This window comes from Geotrypetes seraphini, chromosome 2 (assembly GCF_902459505.1).
Source record: "Geotrypetes seraphini chromosome 2, aGeoSer1.1, whole genome shotgun sequence".
In the NCBI taxonomy this organism is placed as follows: Eukaryota; Metazoa; Chordata; class Amphibia; order Gymnophiona; family Dermophiidae; genus Geotrypetes; species Geotrypetes seraphini.
Genome location: NC_047085.1, coordinates 354,689,440 through 354,708,473, shown reverse-complemented (window position 1 = coordinate 354,708,473; position 19,034 = coordinate 354,689,440). Strand labels below are relative to the sequence as shown.

Below are 19,034 nucleotides of genomic sequence, written 5' to 3'. Positions count from 1 at the left end.
GTACTGTATTTTCTATTAAAGTTTTTGGGGTGTAGAACGAATCATCTGAGTTTCCATTATTTCCTATGGGGAAATTCGCTTTGATATATGAGCGCTTTGGATTATAAGCATGCTTCTGGAACGAATTATGCTCGCAAACCAAGGTACTACTGTAGTACTATCGGTGCAAAACGTAATGCTATCCATCTTGCACTAGTTATGAAATGTATGCACCATCCACAGGTGCAAAACAAATAGTATTATCCATCTTGTATGAGATGCAATGCAAAACCTTTTAGTGAAAGATCTAGAGTAGCAGAAAAGTCTGTGCTGCACATACACCACCTCTCCTGGCAGTGACTTGGCCAGCCCTGAGCTGTTGGCCCTGCAACCACTATATATATATATATATACTGCACCCATTACAGAGCTCTCACAAGCATGCGGAAGATAGAATACTGGTCCTACAAAATGAGGAAAGGATATTTAGAGAGGGCAGATGAAGGGTGCCCTTGCAGCCAATGCCCCATCTGCCACTGCTCCACACCTGCTGCCCATGGTGCCACAGCAGATGGGCAAAGTCCAGCAGGAGTTCATCAATCTCCGTGGGGACCTGCTGTTGGCTTTTACTCCACTGGATCACTGACCTCGCAGTCACCACAATAGAGGGTAGGCAGGCTAAGAAATGCACTTTGATGGTGGCCATGAGGCACCTAGAGTTATGTATCTTGGCTCCCCATCCCATCCCCCTTGTTGTAATACACCATAGACCCTATAGAATGCTGACATAGGGGGTCCAAGATATTTGACCACATTATAAGTGAATCTAGGTTATATGGGGAGCCAAAGAATAATAAATAACAGCAAAAAGAAAAAAAAAGAGGTCCACATTATATTGAGCCACATTACAGTGCTCACCTGTGAATTTGTGGTCCGCAATTCGTGGTCCCGGTCATTCGTGGTATTTTTCAACTGCGAATGACTGGGCAGGAGAGGGCAGCCAGAGCGCCGGCGAGTGAAGGAAATCACTCGCGGTATGCTCCGACTGCCTCTTCCTGTACTAAAGTTGGACCTCACCAATCAGGAGCTGCGTGTCAAAGCAGCTTCTGATTGGTGAGGCCCGACTTTAGTACAGGAAGAGCGGTCGGAGCATACTGCGAGTGATTTCCTTCACTCGCCAGCTCTCCAGCTGCCCTCTCCTGTCTCCCCTGCTAAAAACTGTATTCGTGTTTTTTCAACATTCGTGGGGGTTCCTGGAATGGAACCCCCGTGAATATCAGGGGAATACTGTATTTGTCCTATCATAAGAGCTGCAAGCCATGTGCCACCGTGTCACTACTGCCTCAATGCAGCGACCTAGAATATATGTGGAGGGGCATAATCAAAATAAATGCCTAAGTCCCCTTTTGGTCTAAGTCCCTAGGCGCAGAAAGTAGGCAGAGGGAAATGTCCATTCTTAAAAAAAAAAAAAAATGTCCAGCATGAGGGTTTTTTTTAGAATGGCCTACCTCTACGTTCAGGAGTTTAATTGCTCAGACTACCACTACGTGTATCCTTACAACACATTCTTGACCAAAAAATCGCCCAAGTCCCAAACGTCCAAAACAGGACCTTTTAGGCGAAGGAGGGGCCAGTCCTTCGCCTAAAAGCAGGATTTCTAACCGGCGTCTGTCATAAACAACACCGGTTACAGAATCCTGGAACTGTCCCTCCCCCCCCAATGATTGCGACAAGAGAGATGCCCAATCTCTCCTGCCGTGATCCTCCGTGACCCCCCCCCCCCGAATCTTCCCTGGCAGGAAAGATGCCCAATCTGTTCTGCCGCAATCCCCATGACCCCCCAAAATCTTCCCCAGTAGGAGAGATGCCCAATCTCTCCTGCTGCGATCCCCCGAATCTTCCCCGGCAGGAGGGTGCCGAATCCCTCTTGACGGACACAACATCCCCACCCCGGAACAGCTGCACGATCACTGGCAGGAGGGTGCCCAATCCCTCCTGCCATACACAACCCCCCTACCCCGGTAAGGAGGTCGATGTGTGGTCCAGCAGGGGTTCAGGGGGGAAGGGGGTTTCGGGGGGTGTTGTGCCCTACAGGAGGGATTGGGCACCTGTTCCACCTACCCTATAACTCTCCAACGAATCTCTAAAAAAACAAACAACCAAAAACCATGCATTTAGTGGGTGTTAATAGACAAATTTCTGCAAAACATTTTAATATGATTTGTGGTAAACCTTTTTCCTATGTTATGCTTTTTTTTGGGAAGCCATGTAGGTCCACTGAATAAAAGTGACTTTAAAAAAAAAAAAAAATCACGGAGATAGTTCTCATTTGTTCCAATTCTCTTTAGTAGTATAGAATGTTAATTTTTCATCTTTTCTTTCCCTTTGGAACCTGATTCTCCCCTGAAGCTAATTATGCTCAGATTAGCTTTATTCTAATTTTTTGTTCCTCTTTTTTTTTTTTAATTAGGCATTTTTCATATTAGCAAAAAAGTAATGAAAAAAAAAAAAAGAATAAAACAAAAGCCATTCATCTACGTTTACTATTACTACACCATTGCAAGTTTAGAAGTTCATTTCATACATTACATTTTCCTCATACAATCTGACCAAATTTCCCTTTTAACTTTCAGAGCGCCATAGCCTCCCACAAGGGTGCATGCTTTGAACACATTTTTTTCCCCTTTTGCTCACCTTCTGGGTAAGAGAGAAATGAATCAGCACAGAGGTAGATCGTAAATACCCAGCGTCAATTCAGCTCTAACCATTTGTGCAAGGGAAATCACCTGTAGGTAAAGGAACAGTTCTGATATCTGATAAGACAGATCTTTTTTCTTTCACATAGGTTTCTTATGAACCCTACAACGTTAAATAGATCACCATCTTGAAACACAGTACCCCCGCCCCCAAAAAAGAAAAGATTCAAAAACAAGTGCATTTTTACTTAAAACAAAAAAAAGAAGACTCTATCAGTAGTTTAGTTTCTTCGGGGCTAATATTCAGCTGGCACCAGGCCGTGCACTGTCTACCTAATGCTAGTGGATATTCAATGCTGGACCATTTCCTGTGACCAGCATTGAATATCCGGTTTTATTTTTAGCTGTGGCAATTTAACCAGTTATGCCGATAATAATAATAATAACTATTTTTTCTATACCGCCATAATCTTGCGACTTCTAGGCGGTTCACAGTAAAGATTAGCTGCACAGACAGCAAATTACAGTGTACAGATGAAGAAGAGGTCACTGGGCAGTCAGTGGTTACATGGTGCAATTTGGCCAGAGGAAAGATATACATAGGTTACAATATAATTTTGATATGTTACATTAAAATGGTTGAAAAGCCAGCGAATGGTTGGATACAAATTGTGAAGAAGACATTGAATGGTGAGTGAGTACAGGATGCCGTTGAAGAGGAAAAGTGGATTCAGTATGGTCAACAGAAGCTTTGAAAAAGGGAAGGGAAGTCTGCCTAGGAAATGAATTTATTGAATAGGGTGGTCTTTATTTCTTTCCGAAAGTGCTAATTTGTTTGTTTATTCATTTATATCCTGCCTTACCCAGGGCGGGTTACAAACTTACACACAAAAGCTATGACATTACATACAGTACACCATCAACAATACATACTCCCACAATATAAAACCTCCCATACAAAAACTCCCATAATACAAAAAGTACAAACCCTAAAATACACAGGCAACCAGCACCTTATTATCTTCTTCTCTTTTTCATTAATAACACAGTCTCAGACCTTATCTTTCATCTGGCAAAAAAGATGCCTCGTCAATAGTTTTTGGGGTTTTGGGGGTTTTCCCCCAATAGTTTTTGGGGTTTTCCCCCAAAATACAGACGATATCGACTTGGCTCTAGTATGATTTCCTTCAGAAGATCAAACCATCCATAGGTCTGCATCCATGATTTGAACGTTTGTGCTTTGGTGGACCGATCAATTCATATCAACCACGCATTTTTAAGACTCCTGAAGAAGGCCATCTTGGCCGAAACATGTACATGTCCAATCATTGAGTTATCTTTGGATGAATAAAAGGACTTTTTTGAAATATTTGAGTCCACCAGTCTGTATAGGACATTTCCACTCTTTGTTTTGCTAGCTAGGACTAACCGCATATGAGACTCAGACAACGGGTACAGTTCAGATAATTCCCCTCTCTCTTTTGTTTTTCCCATCCCCCCCCTCCTATTATTTTTATGAAATGTATCCTACTCATTTCCCTTTTGTAGCATGTGTTATCAGTTATTTGTTGTATGTTATGTTGTCTTTTCCCTGAGTTACTTATATTTTAAAACTTTATAAGTAAATTTTGTACAATGTACACTGCTTTAGCAATTAAAGCGGTATATCAAGCTTAAATAAACTTGAAACCTGAAACTTGAAATTCAATGCTGGGCTGTATCCTGTGACCAGCACTGAATTTCCAGTTCGTTTATAGCTGTTGGAAACATAGCCAGTTAATCCGATATTCATCAGCTGGCTAGATAAGTTACAGTGGCTAAAGATAGATCTGCTATTTATGCGGGTCTATCTGGTCTCTAAACTTAGCTGGTCAGCCAATGAAAATTGACGCTAACCAGCTAATTTGTGCAATAAAGTCAGTGACCAGGTTAGCCGCTAACAGCTAATATTCAGCAGCCATCTTGCGCTGAATATTAGTGCTTAGCAGGCTAAATGTTATTTAACCAGCCAGGAGCAAATCCTGGCCGATTAAGTAGCACTGAAAATCGGGGAGTGTCTTTTTTTCCATTACAGAGGGCTGAATAGTAGCTCACCAATAATACAGAGATTTCCTCCAGAGTTTAAAATGCCAAATTGATGTTTGCCAATCCAGGCCACAAGTAGAAACCCAAATAGTAGCAATACATAGATGTTCAAATAAATCCTTTATTTACATTTTCAGATACCATAATTATTTACATTGTCAGATGATAATGATACCATCAAAATAATATGTATATTTTCATAAGAACATAAGAACTGCCATCTTTGGATCAGACCTTCGGTCCATCAAGTCCGGCGATCCGCACACGCGGAGGCCCAGCCAGGTGTACACCTGGCGTAATTTTAGTCACCCATATCCCTCTATGCCTCTCGTATGGAGATGTGCATCTAGTTTGCTTTTAAATCCTAGAATGGTGGATTCCGCTTTGTTGTCAAAAGATTGCAAAATATCACTTCAAACATGGCATATTTCAAATAAAAAGCCACAAAGCAAACAGAATACAGTCAAACCTTGGTTTGCGAGTAACGCAGTTTGCGAGTGTTTTGCAAGACGAGCAAAACACTCCCGCAAACCTTAACTCACAAAACAAGTGTTGATTCGCTAAACGAGCTCTCAGCTATGGTGGCCCAGGGGTGGGTTCCTGCCTGTGGGTGCTGCAGCCCTTTCAGCATGGTGGCTTCCTTCCCTCGGGGTCCCCGTGCGGCTTGCTTCCCGCTTCGGCCGATGCCTCTGCCGTCCACCAGCGCCTCCCGGCTTCCGATTCAAGCCGGCCGCCACCCTGCAGAAGCATGCGCAGGACCTCTCAACTCCCGAGTCAAGCCGGCCGCCGCTCCAACAACACGCGCACCACATACAAGCACGCATGACATCCTGCGTGCTTGTACGTGGTGCACGTGCTGTCGGGGCGGTGGCCAGCTTGACTCGGGAGTTGAGAGGTCCTGCACATGCTTCTGCAGGGTGGCAGCCGGCTTGAATCGGAAGCTGGGAGGCACTGGTGGACGGCAGAGGCATTGGCCGAAGCGGGAGGGCAGCCGCACGGGGACCCCGAGGGAAGGAAGCCACCATGCTGAAAGGGCTGCAGCACCCACAGGCAGGTACCCACCCCTGGGCCACCATAGCAAACTTTGGTTGTAGAACGAATCTTCTGAGTTTGCATTATGGCCTATGAGGAACTTTGCTTTGATATACGAGTGCTTTGGCTTACGATCATGCTTCTGGAACAAACTATGCTCGTAAACCAAGGTACCACTGTATTAGATTAAAATAATGTTACATATAGACTTCTGAATCTCCCTCTTCAGGTATGTTATAGTGTACATTAAAATAATTCCTTAACACTGTTTGAAATGGGTGTGAAAGGAATCCTATGTTATAAATGCACATTTACTTCAATATAGCACTTGCCCTTTTAGTTAGAGTTGCATCCAGGGTTATTTAAATTTGTATTTGAACAGTATGAATTATTTTTCTATACACATTATCATCAGCTTATCTGTGACATTCTGTCTAATAATGCTTGCCTGAATTGACACTTCATACATGAGCAGGAAGTTCAAACTGCCCTAAAACGTTTTATTAGTGGCATAGCGAGAGTGAGAGGCGCCCAGGATGGGGGTGCACCTCCCCCCTCTTCTCCGCTCCCCCATCCATTCTTTCCCTGCCCTCTCCTGCCATGCATGCCCCTTCCCTTTCCCTGTACTTAATGTTCCTAGCGCAAGCAGCAACCCAAAGCTGCTGCTCGCACCAGCATTGGCTCTTCCTCTGAATACAGCTATTAAGGTTATATTTAAGGCCAAAAAATATGACCACGTCACACCATTATTTATCAAAGCCCACTGGCTTCCTATAGAATAGAGAATGACACGGTGACAAAATTCATCACCGTTCCCGTCCCCGCGGATAACCGTGGGAAACCATCTTCATGTCATTCTTTAAGGAGAGAGGGAAGAATCAGAGTATGAATGGCCACAACCACTGACCCGCAAGCTTTGCTTTGAAGAATGCTGGTGTAGAAGGACAGAGGTTGAAATAGACACTAGAAATGACATGGGATTATTTCCTGCGGTTATCCGCGGGGACGGAAACGGTGATTACCGTATTTTCGCGGATATAACGCGCGCGTTATACGCGTTTTTACCTACCGCGCATACCCCTCGCGCGTTATATGCCTGAGCGCGGTATACAAAAGTTTTTAAACATAGTTCCCACCCCGCCCGACGCCCGATTCACCCCCCCAGCAGGACCGCTCGCACCCCCACCCCGAACGACCGCTCGCACGCGCTCCCACCCGCACCCGCATCCACGATCGGAGCAAGAGGGAGCCCAAGCCCTCTTGCCCGGCCGACTCCCCGACGTCCGATACATTCCCCCCCCCGGCAGGACCACTCGCACCCCCACCCCGAAGGACCGCCGACTTCCCGACAATATCGGGCAAGAAGGGAGCCCAAACCCTCCTGGCCACGGCGACCCCCTAACCCCACCCCGCACTACATTACGGGCAGGAGGGATCCCAGGCCCTCCTGCCCTCGACGCAAACCCCCCTCCCCCCCAACGACCACCCCCCCCAAGAACCTCCGACCGCCCCCCCAGCCGACCCGCGACCCCCCTGGCCGACCCCCACGACCCCCCCACCCCCCTTCCCCGTACCTTTGGTAGTTGGCCGGACAGACGGGAGCCAAACCCGCCTGTCCGGCAGGCAGCCAACAAAGGAATGAGGCCGGATTGGCCCATCCGTCCTAAAGCTCCGCCTACTGGTGGGGCCTAAGGCGCGTGGGCCAATCAGAATAGGCCCTGGAGCCTTAGGTCCCACCTGGGGGCGCAGCCTGAGGCACATGGGCCCAACCCGACCATGTGTCTCAGGCCGCGCCCCCAGGTGGGACCTAAGGCTCCAGGGCCTATTCTGATTGGCCCACGCGCCTTAGGCCCCACCAGTAGGCGGAGCTTTAGGACGGATGGGCCAATCCGGCCTCATTCCTTCGTTGGCTGCCTGCCGGACAGGCGGGTTTGGCTCCCGTCTGTCCGGCCAACTACCAAAGGTACGGGGAAGGGGGGTGGGGGGGTCGTGGGGGTCGGCCAGGGGGGTCGCGGGTCGGCTGGGGGGGCGGTCGGAGGTTCTTGGGGGGGGCGGTCGTTGGGGGGGAGGGGGGTTTGCGTCGAGGGCAGGAGGGCCTGGGATCCCTCCTGCCCGTAATGTAGTGCGGGGTGGGGTTAGGGGGTCGCCGTGGCCAGGAGGGTTTGGGCTCCCTTCTGGCCCAACTACACAAAGGTACGGGGAAGGCGGGTGCGGGTGTCGTGGGGGTCGGCCAGGGGGGTCGCGGGTCGGCTGGGGGACGGGCGGAGGTTCTTGGGGGGGGCGGTCGTTGGGGGGGGGGGGTTTGCGTCGAGGGCAGGAGGGCCGGGGATCCCTCCTGCCCGTAATGTAGTGCGGGGTGGGGTTAGGGGGTCGCCGTGGCCAGGAGGGTTTGGGCTCCCTCCTGGCCCGATATTGTTGGGGAGTCGGCGGTCCTTCGGGGTGAGGGTGCGAGTGGTCCTGCCGGGGGGGGGATGTATCGGACGTCGGGGGGGGGCATCAGACTTTCAGGATGGGGACAGACCTTCAAGGGGGGACAGGACTTCAAGGGAGGACAGTGCACGGAAAGTCAGGGGGGGTGAACGGAGAGTCGGGACAGCGCACGGAAAGTCAGGGCAGTGCACGGAAGTCAGGGGGGGTGAACTGAGAGTCGGGACAGCGCACGGAAAGTCAGGGCAGTGCACGGAAGTCAGGGGGGGTGAACGGAGAGTCGGGACAGCACACGGAAAGTCAGGGCGGGCGAAAGGAGCGTCGGGCATCATGCGCGGTATACCCGTGAGCGCGGTATACAAAAGTTTTTGTACATGTCATCGTGATTTCTGCGCGCTATACCCGTGTGCGCGTTTTACATGGGTGCGCGTTATATCCGCGAAAATACGGTAATTTTGTCACCGTGTCATTCTCTACTATAGAACACAGGATAGCATACAAAATCCTTCTGTTAACGTTTAAAATCTGTTCTTCCAATACCCCTGATTTCTTGAATAAAGTACTGATTCCTCATGATCCCCAAAGAACTCTTAGCTCCATTACCCAAAACCTTCTTGCTGTACCTTCCCTGAGACATATTAACACAATGCAACCATACATCTATTCAATTACCGCTCCCACTTTGTGGAACGCCACTCCAAAGTATTTAAGAGAAGACATGACTATTTTAGACTTCAAGTCTAATCTCAAAACCTATCTTTTCAAGGACGCTTTTAACGTTTAACTGTCCTGTTAAGGACGCTTTTTATTCTCTCTGAACATGATTGATTCATGTGATATCTGCTCCCCTCCTATTGTCCATTCCACTTGTTCTTTCTCTTTAAATAATGTAGTTTTACCGCCTCCCTTCTGTACCAGTTTGTCTGTCTGTCTTCTACTGTTAAGTCTTTGTGCGATATACCTTTGTTGTACCTTGTATTTTTTAAACACTTGTATTTTAATATGATATGTACACCGCCATGAAGTCTGATTTGGCAGTATATTACGATTTTAATAAACTTGAAACTTGACATCAGAGGAAGAGCCGACGCTGGCATGAGCGGCAGCTTTGGATTGCTGCTTGCGCTAGGAACATTAAAGAGGTATAGGGGAAGGGGTACATGCATATGGTTGGGGGGGGGTGGGGCGGAGAGGAGGAAGGGTGCTGACGCCCTCACCAAGATGGCGCCAAGGGTGAATCGCACCCCTCCCCCACCTTTCTATGCCATTATTTTTTTTAAATTAAAGTTTGGATTGTTCTTTTGTTACCAGTAAGAGGCAATATAATCTCACATAATATTTGTAAAGGTGGATAAAACTTCAACATAAGGGGGTGGGGGATGGGGGAGTGTGTGTGTGTGTGGGGGGGGGGGCAAGTTCAAGCACTGAGCTAAATAGAGAAGTGTCTTTACAGAATATCTATTTTTCTTTACTCCAAGTGCCTCCTTTTTTTGCTTGTCAGCTGAATGAAGATGTTCCCACAAAAAACAGGATACGTTGGAAGGGACTTTTGCTGGAGGATCTGCTTCTAAAAAGCATAAAGCTGACACACCGACATTGCCATGCAAAAAATAAAGAGGGGAAAGATGGCGCTGATCATATGCCAGACATTGCAGCCCAATTACAAGATATCCTCACCTTGTTATCGAAGAATACCTCAAAGGTAAAAGAGCTAAAACATAAGGTAATATAACTGACTAACTGCTTTTCTTTTCTATTTATCTTTAAAATCTTGCATTTTCCTCAAGTTGCAGAGATTTTATAAGCGGATAAATTGGCTCAATCTTTATCTTGGAATGAAAATAAATGTTATTTTTCTGGAGATTATGCTAAATCTACTGTAGAAAAAATTGAAGTGTTTCTTGATGCTACGTCATAGGTTTAAGGCTATCAATGCTAAAATTGGTTATGAAAGTATTTATTGTAACAACACAAAGAGCCCTGTTTACAAAGATGCGGTAGTGAGTTCTGGTGCAGGAAATGTGATGCAGCCCAAAGGAATTGAATGGGCTGCTTCGCATTTGCTGCATGGGAATTGTTACTGTGGCTTTGTAAAAGGAGCCCTAAGTCCACAGATCCTACCGCGTTAGTGAAATTTATAGATGACCAAGAAAATAATGACTTTTTTTAACGAATGCATTTCTCACCTCGAGCTTCAATTTTTCCTCTTCTTGAGAGTGTGGTTTGATATGGGGGTTTATGATTCATGTTTGTCTTTTTTATTTCCTTTTTTTTTACTTTGCTAATCATGTATATAATAATTTACACATACTTAATGATTTTCTTTGACTGGCTAATTGGCCTTGTGTTATTAGGTCTATTACTGAGGTTCATTATGCTATTGCATATTTTACATTATGGCATATTACCATGCTCTTCATGTCTCGATGTCTACTTTGGATCTTTTGTCTCTGAATATTAAAGGCATATCAAACCTAATTAAAAGGAAAAACTAGTTTTCTGCTTCAAATCTTTCAACCCGTCAATTGTCTTTGTTCAAGAATCACATCTGGCTTCTCTTGAAGCTCAAAAGCTGAATCAAGACTGGGCTCAAGATTGTTTCTTTTCACCAGTTAGAGGCAGAAAACATGGAGACATAATTTTATTATCCAACAGTGCAAAATGATATTTAAAAAAGCACAACTTCACTAACCTAGTGTAGCCCCACCTCCTCTAACCGAAACAAACGGTATCCCTCCTTGGATAAAATTTAATTGTAGTCAAGAATGCCGAGGGTTAAATTGATACCTTTATCCCAAGAGGTGTGATTAACATAATAAAATAAAAATATATATTAATGCACCTGGTTCTTTTCTGAGACCAATTCTAAAAAAACCCCCAAAAACAACCGAGTTACATTAAAAAGGTTCTTAACCTCGAAAAAGGAAATGTTCAGAAAACATATAATAAAGTAAATATAAAGAAATACTTTAGACTTCAAGTTTGGAATAGTAATAGAATTTAATAAACAGATAACTTGACTACTGCAATGCCATTTACTTATGCCTAACAAAAAAAAGTCTTCAAAGACTCCAGCTTATCCAGAATACTGCAGCCAAGTTGATCTTTGCAAAACGCAAATCTGACCATGTCTCCCCACTCCTGTCCAATCTTCACTGGCTCCCAGTGATTTCCAGAATCCATTTCAAATGCTCCTGCCTGGCTTTTAAGATCATTCACGGCATCCTTCCTCCCCTAATCCCACTATCCTTTAGCTCCTCGAGTCCTGACTCCACCAGACCCGCCCAGAGATATAAACTATCCTTCCCCTCTCTACGCGGTATTCTCTATGCAGGTAAACTGGGAAAATCTCTTCTCTTCAAAATCACAGGTCTCTGGAACGACCTTACTATCCCGTTGCGGAACCTGGGCTCTCTTCAACTATTCCGCAAGCAACTGAAAACTTGGCTCTTCTCTAACATGTAATTCTATTTTCCCCCTTACTCTTCCATTCTATATTTAAGCTCATGTAAACCTTTCCTTTCTCTTCTTATATTTTAAGTTCTTGTAAACCGTGCCGAGCTCCATTTCCGTGGTGAGGATGTGGTATATAAACTTAAGGTTTAGTTTAGTTTAGATACAGTAATTTATTTAGGAAATGCAATTAGTGCACGCTAACCCCTGCGCTACACGGAGAAACTAACGCCAGCTCAACGGAGGCGTTAGCATCTAGCACGCACGGCAATTTAACGTGCGCTAAAACCGCTAGCGCAGCTTAGTAAAAGGAGCCCTAAGTTCAGACCGTTGTATGCCTCACAACTTTGTTAATTTCAGTTCTGCAAAGTTCTGTTCATGTCCAATTAAAATCTCCTTTAATCCTCTGAATAGGATATCAAACATCAGCTGCTACAATGAAGGCTTGACAGATAAGCGACTTTAACTTTTCTTTACTGCATTTGAATCTGGTTTTTATCCAACTGGCTAACTAGTGTCTTTAAGAACTGATTCTTCGTGAATGTTTTATCTTACAGCATCCGGCTTTCAGGAATCTCACTTCTTCTGTAGGTAAGTATTGTCGCTGCTTTCTTGTCTTTTCTTTGGTGGCTACCGGGTTGGTGCGCTGATCATTGTAGGTCACAGGAAACCCTACTACTCTGTCTTTAACAAATAAATAAGGAAAACCTACAGCCCTAAAACTAGTTTAACACCCCCCCCCAATATTAACTGTAACTTTCTCTAATTAAGGTAAAATAAATAGATGATTAATAAATCCCTAATCTATTCCCTACTCACAATTTTATCTATCAATTACAACAACTATAACCTTCCAACGAATCCAAATCAGCAGAATTTATCTGCTGATAGTTTGGATTTGACACAGTTTCTAGAGAGGTCCGATATTGAGGTTCATAAGAACATAAGCAATGCCTCTGCTGGGTCAGACCTGAGGTCCATCGTGTCCAGCAGTCTGCTCATGGGGGGGGGGGGGGGGTTGCAACAGGTCCAGGACCTGTGCAGTAATCCTCTATCAATACCCCTCTATCCCCTTTTCCAGCAGGAAATTGTCCAATCCTTTCTTGAACCCCAGTACCGTACTCTGCCCTATTACGCCCTCTGGAAGCGCATTCCAGGTGTCCACCACACGTTGGGTAAAGAAAACTTCCCAGCATTCATTTTGAATCTGTGCTAGGAAGTTCAGGTTCCTTCTACATTAATAGTACAGTTTGCAATTGATTCAGATAGGGATTGGATGCTTAAGATGTTTTTTAAGCATAAAGATGTTCCTTTTTTGACCAATATAATAAGAATGTATCCTGATGTATCTCGTTCAATCCAGAGGAGAAGAAAGCAGTTTATTATATTGAGATCTCAGGCTGTACAGTTAGGGGCAACCTTTGTTCTAAGATATCCTTGTAAGTGTGTTATGACATTTAGAAGTAATAGATATGTGTTCTATGAACCACAGCAGTTACCTAAGTTTATTTCTGATAGAGAGTCTGCATGAGCTTCTCTGCTCTCAAGTTAGCTCTGAAAAGAATTGTTCATGAGCAGTCAGATTGCCTCTTTAGTTTGCCTGATCTTTATTTTTTTGGATGCCTTATTTCAGTTTTTTCTTCAGCTATGTCTCTGAATATTGTGGACTAACTATACGTTGTATAAGCTGATATCCTTTAAGCAATTTGAAATGTTAATTTTATTTTCAGTTTACATTGTATTTTTCCTTTATTGACTGGTAATCATTGTCAATTGTTAAAATTTATAAATAAAAAATTAAAGAAAAACAATTTCCAATTTTCCTTGATTTATGCTTCATACTAAAGAGTCCCTAATGCACAAGTGGAGGGGCATAATCGAAAGGGACGTCTAAGTCCGTTTACGTCCATCTCGCAAGTCGTCCAAAGTTAAAAAGAGCCTAAGATACATTTTCGAAAGAGACGTCTAACTTTTTTTTACTTTCGAAAATCGTCTAATTATACGTCCTGCTGATCTGATCGTCCAAGCTGCTAAAACGTCCATCTTTATACCACATTTCTGTCCAACTTTCCGTCCAAGTCCAAAACACCTAGAACAAGCCCTGTTGGATGTGGGAGGAGTCTGCAAAGTGATGGATTGAACACCCAGACATGCCACCTAAATAGTGGGGTACCTTACAGGGAACTGCTGTGAACTTCACAAAAAAGATGCCATGGCTTCTCCTCACTACAGCTCCCTTATAGGTCATGGTAAGCCCCCCCAAACCACCTCCAGAATCCCCTAGACCCACTTATCTACCACCCCAATAGCCCTTATGGCTGCAGGAGCCACTTATATGCCAGTAAAAAAGGGTTTTGGGGGTGTATAGGGCAGTGCACATGTTTAAGTATCAATGCAGTGATTACAGGGGCTTATGGGCATGGGTCCTCTTCTCTATAGGTCCCTAACCCACCCCCAAGACGACTTAAGCTGCCTCTGGGCTGGACGACTAGGCTTTCATATGCCAGGCGGCCAGGTGATGATGGTCTGGAGGCTGAAATTTAAAGTTGTGAATAAAATTTTTATGGGGGTGGGGGGGTTGGTGATCACTGGGGTAGTGTGTGGGGGGTCTGTGTTATGTGTTTGCAGTGCTCATCTGGTAACTTTAGGTGGGTTTACATGGTCTAAGTCACAACTTCCAAGTTCCGTTGATCCTGGGCTGTATAACTTTCGGTTATACATGCTGTACGATTAAGTCTAAGCCAGCCCACGTCCCTCCCTCGACACGTCTCCCGAAACGCCCTGTTTAGCTTTGGATGTTGAGCGGCATAGGTTGTTTAGAAATATGTCCAAAACCAATTTTTATTTTTGGCGCTTGGATGTTTTTGAGAAATGTTCATCCAAGTGCCAACTTAGGCCGATTTTTGGACGCTTTTCTCTTTTGATTATGAGCCCCTTAGCATACAGTAAAAGGTTTATCACAAAACAAATTAAAACATTCTGGGATAATCTACTTTTTAGCGCATCCATATTTTTGAAATACTTTTCAGAAGGGGTGTGGTATGAGCAGGGAATAGGTGTTCACATTAGTGCATGGGGCAAAGTGTGGAGGAGTGAAATATCCTGGGGTCAAAAAGTATGGGGACAAAAAGTACCCAGGGGTGAAATATGGAGGGACAAAACATCCTGGAGTCAAAAGGTATGGCGGCAAACATTCTGGGGGTGATATGTACCTGGAGGTGAACTGTGGGGAGCAAAATGTGGGAGGTGAATCTTACAGATGCTGCTATATTTTGCAGTACACTAAGGAGGGCGGTGGGTCCTATGCTTTGGAACCAATTGCCTAAGGGATTGTGATCTATACCGATTTACCAATGTTTAAAAGACAGCTTAAAGCCCATTTATTTTGCAAAGCCTTTCCCGAGATAACAGTTAATTGGTGCTGGGTTCTGCTGGGGGCGGTTGATCTGGTTGTCTGGGAGCATTCTTGTAATTTTTTTTACTGTTCTTTTAATGCAGGGGTGTCAAACTCAATCACATAAGGGACCGAAATCTAAAACATAGCTAAGTAGCAGGCTGAATTTTTATTAAGATACTTAGGGGTCCTTTTATTAAGGTACGCTAACCGATTTTGCACGCGCTAAATGCGCACCTTAATAAAAGGACCCCTTAGTCTTAGTAGAAGTATAGGGTTACAACCTCTCCAACCATTGGTTAAGTAATTATAACTATGGGCTCTGAAATCTTTTATTTGGAAAATGTATCGGGTTGTTGCAATGCAATGTGATCTATAAGTGAAATGAAATCAATAAAAACTTAACATTTTAGCTCTCCACTAGAGGACAGTATGAACACTGGAAACTGTGATCTTTTCAATTGGCTTAAAGTTTTCTTCTGTATGATTCAGAAGTGCTAGTTAAAATGCTGAAGATGGTGGATTTGTCTTTGTGCAGGTAAAGCAGCCTACTTACATTTGAGTTTCAATAGCGTTTATTGGCAGTGTATGGATAACAGAACTCCTTATTTGATAGGATACAAGATGCTGACGTAGGCCAAAGGCGCAGCCTTCAGGTGCAACACAGCTCTGCCAATGTGAAGAGCCGCGTCGAAATTGGAGTCCTGCCGCCGCCACCGCTCCTCTGACATACGGGACCACGGCAGAGGGAACGTGCAGCGGGAGGGCTCTGATTTTGACGCAGCTCCTTTTCACAATGGTGGAGCTCTACTGCACCTGATGGAGGGAGGGAAGCAGCGGCGGGCCAAATCTCGGCAATGGCAGGAAATGTTTGGCAGGCCAAATTTTAGTGCCCCGCGGGCTATATTTGGCCCATAGACCAGAGTTTGACTTGTCTGTTTTAATGTATGGAGTTCCTTTCTTTTATATTGAGACCACTTGTATGGATATTTTTCCCTACGCAGATAAGCAAATGTAATAAACCTGAACCTGTTAATATTCAGACTTAAAACTGGCCATTGGTTAGTGGATAAAGATAGGACAGCTATATGTGTGATCTTATTTACTTGTTAAACCTGGCTGGTTATATCTGAATATTGGGCTGTTAACTGGACTCTGCCCAGGAACACTTCCGGAATGCCCCCAACTTAGCCGATTTGACGTTTGGTGCTAACTGGTCATTTTCAGCAGCATTAACTGGTTAAGTTCCAATGAAAATAACCAGATAGCCGTGAACAAGTGAATTAACTGGTTGGTGGCTGTTTCCAACCAGTTAATTCACTTTGAATATTGGCTGGACTGAGTTTGCAGGAGATTTATGTGCACTTATACCTGTTTTTATGAAACAAAAGAACTGCCAGTTACAATGAATTTTAGTACATTTTGTAATTTTTTTTTTAGCGTGGAAAAGCTCTAGAACATTTTTGCCCATTTGGGCCATTTTAAATGACTGCAGATATGTCATGATCGGTGGTGGATGGTGTATACATGGAGCTGTGCCGCTCCATTTTCTCAGCAGGATGACTGAGGCAGTAAGCACAATGATACTGGCTTGGTATGAGCTTTCGGAAAATGCTAGAGAGATATATCCTAAACTTCTCTCCAGCAAAAGCATAGATCAGAGGATTTAGACAACAGTGGATAAATGAAACCACTTCTGTCCACTGAGCGGCCAGGTCCAGGTTTTTGCTGCTTTCACAGTTATTCAGTGACCCTTTATCGTGAAAGGCCAGGAGCAGGTAAACCACATTATGTGGTGTCCAGAAGAGAAAGAAGACTATCATGATGATAAAAATGAGCCTGGCTGCTTTATGCTTGTTTTTCTCGTTTCTGCACCTAAACAATGTTTTTAAAATTAAAGTGTAACAGAAAATCATAATGCCCATTGGGATCACCAGGCCCAGGATGTTCATCTTGAGAATGAAAAAGAGTTTCCATGAGTTTTCTGCCTTTTTGGGGTAGTGAGGGCTACAGGTGTAATGACTGGCTTCCTTCTGAGCCTTATGAAATATGAACCCTGGAAAAGAGACAAATATCACCAGAATCCACAGGACAACAGCCGTAATGACACCGTTGGTAAGTCTTCTTACTTTCAAAGCAAACACGGCATGGACAATCGCCAAGTATCTGTCTATTGTTAGGAGCACAATAAAAAAAATGCCACCATAGTATCCCATGAAGTAGACACCTGAAATAATTTTGCACCCTTGATCGCCAAACACCCATTCCTTAGCAGCATAGTATGCCCAAAATGGTAAAGAGAGAACAAACAGCAAATCAGAAATGGCCAAATTTAAAAGGTAGATGTCAGTCATGCTTCGGAGTTTTTTGTATTTGATGAGGATGAGAATGACCAAGCCATTCCCCACCAGCCCGAAAATGAACACCAGGGAATATAATGGAGGAAGAAACTTGGATGCAAATTTTTTTATGTCCTCCTTTTGACACGGTGTGTTGGATTCATCGTAGATATACTCCGTTGTTTCATAGGCGTAATCTACTGTTGAATTCTCATAAAGTTCACTTGTCTGGTTCATCTCAAAGTACGTGGACATCTGGAAAAGAAGAATTTAAGGCTATTTGAATACAGAACACAAATAAAGCACTACAATGCAGCAACCAGTGGTGAAAATGAGTGATAGCTGAACTACAAAACAATCTAAGGGCTCATTTTACAAAACTGCGGTATAGGTTTCTACCACTGACTGGCAAGGTAAATGCTGCAACACTCATAGGAATTCTTTGAGAGTCGGAGCATTTACCTTGCTGGCCCCCAGTAGGAACCTCTACTTCAGCTTTGTAAAAACCAGTGTAAGTTGTTCATTTTAATGCTCTGAGACCTATATACTAAAGGGGTCCTTTTACTAAGCTGTTGAGCTAGCTGCAGCTTAAAATGGCCTACTGTGGGATGCACTCAGGCATCCTGCAATAAGTCCCAAATCAGCAAGTGCCAACTGCGCACTAAAATATATGTTAATTTTTTTTTTTTGTTAGAGAAGGTGTATCTGAGAAGTGTGGGGCGGGTACAAGTGGATCGATTTTTTACTCTGTCGAAAATTACAAAGACTACTGGACACTGGCTGAAATTACAGGGAAATACTTTTAAAACCAATAGGAGGAGATATTTTTTCATTCAGAGAATAGTTAAGTTCTGGAACGCATTGCCACAGGTTGTAGTAAGAATGGTTAATGTAACTGGTTTTAAGAAAGTTTAGGACAAGCTCCTGGAGGAAAAGTTCATAGTCTTCTATTGAGACAGACATGAGGGAAATATGCCTATATTGGGTGCCATAATTTACATCTGCTTTTATTAGGTGTAAGTGCAGTGCCCAAAAATTAGGCACGGGATCCGCTCTGAATGCTATTCTGTAAAGGCTGCTCTCTTTTTTTATAGAAAAATCTTTAGCGCTCAAGATATTCATTGCTGAATTTTCAGCACCATTTATTGAATTCTCTCCATAATTTGTAACTACTTATTTTTTGCACATAAAGAACCGCTTTATATGTAAAATGCTGTTCACATCATTCTCTTTAAAAGCAATTCTATTTAGGGGCCCTGAAGTCACAAGGTAGGAGTTTATTCTATAACAGCATCTGGGCACCCAGGTCCCATTATGCCAGTGTTTCTCAAGTTGATCCTGGCGTACTCTCATTCCAGTCAGGTTTTCAGGATAGCCAAAACATGAAGCAGACTAACAGTACCTGGAAGTCTGTGATTTATTGAAACAGGTACCCAACGTGGCAACATTTCACCCTAAGCCTGCATCAGTAGTATAAAGCTACAAGGCACACTTCCGCCTTAAAGCAATCTCTTTCCAAACACAAATCAGCAGCACTTCCACAAAGTGGCAGCATCTGTCCTGTCCAGGAAGAGAGGAAGTGCTGCTTGATTTGTGTTTGGAATGAGATTGCTTTAAGGGGGAAGTGTG

At 44.1% G+C, this 19,034-nt stretch overlaps 1 protein-coding gene across 2 annotated transcripts in view; it reads right to left on the bottom strand.

Moving 5' to 3' along the window:
- Positions 1 to 15,331: 15,331 nt before the first annotated feature.
- LOC117353907 (C-C chemokine receptor type 5-like) overlaps positions 15,332 to 19,034 on the bottom strand; it is a 78,240-nt gene continuing 74,537 nt past the window's right edge. For both annotated transcript variants that reach the window (XM_033930423.1, XM_033930424.1), the window contains one exon: positions 15,332 to 17,660. In XM_033930423.1, the coding sequence (XP_033786314.1) occupies positions 16,548 to 17,660 (1,113 nt within the window). In that variant the 3' untranslated portion in view covers positions 15,332 to 16,547. The remainder of the gene's footprint in view (positions 17,661 to 19,034) is intronic.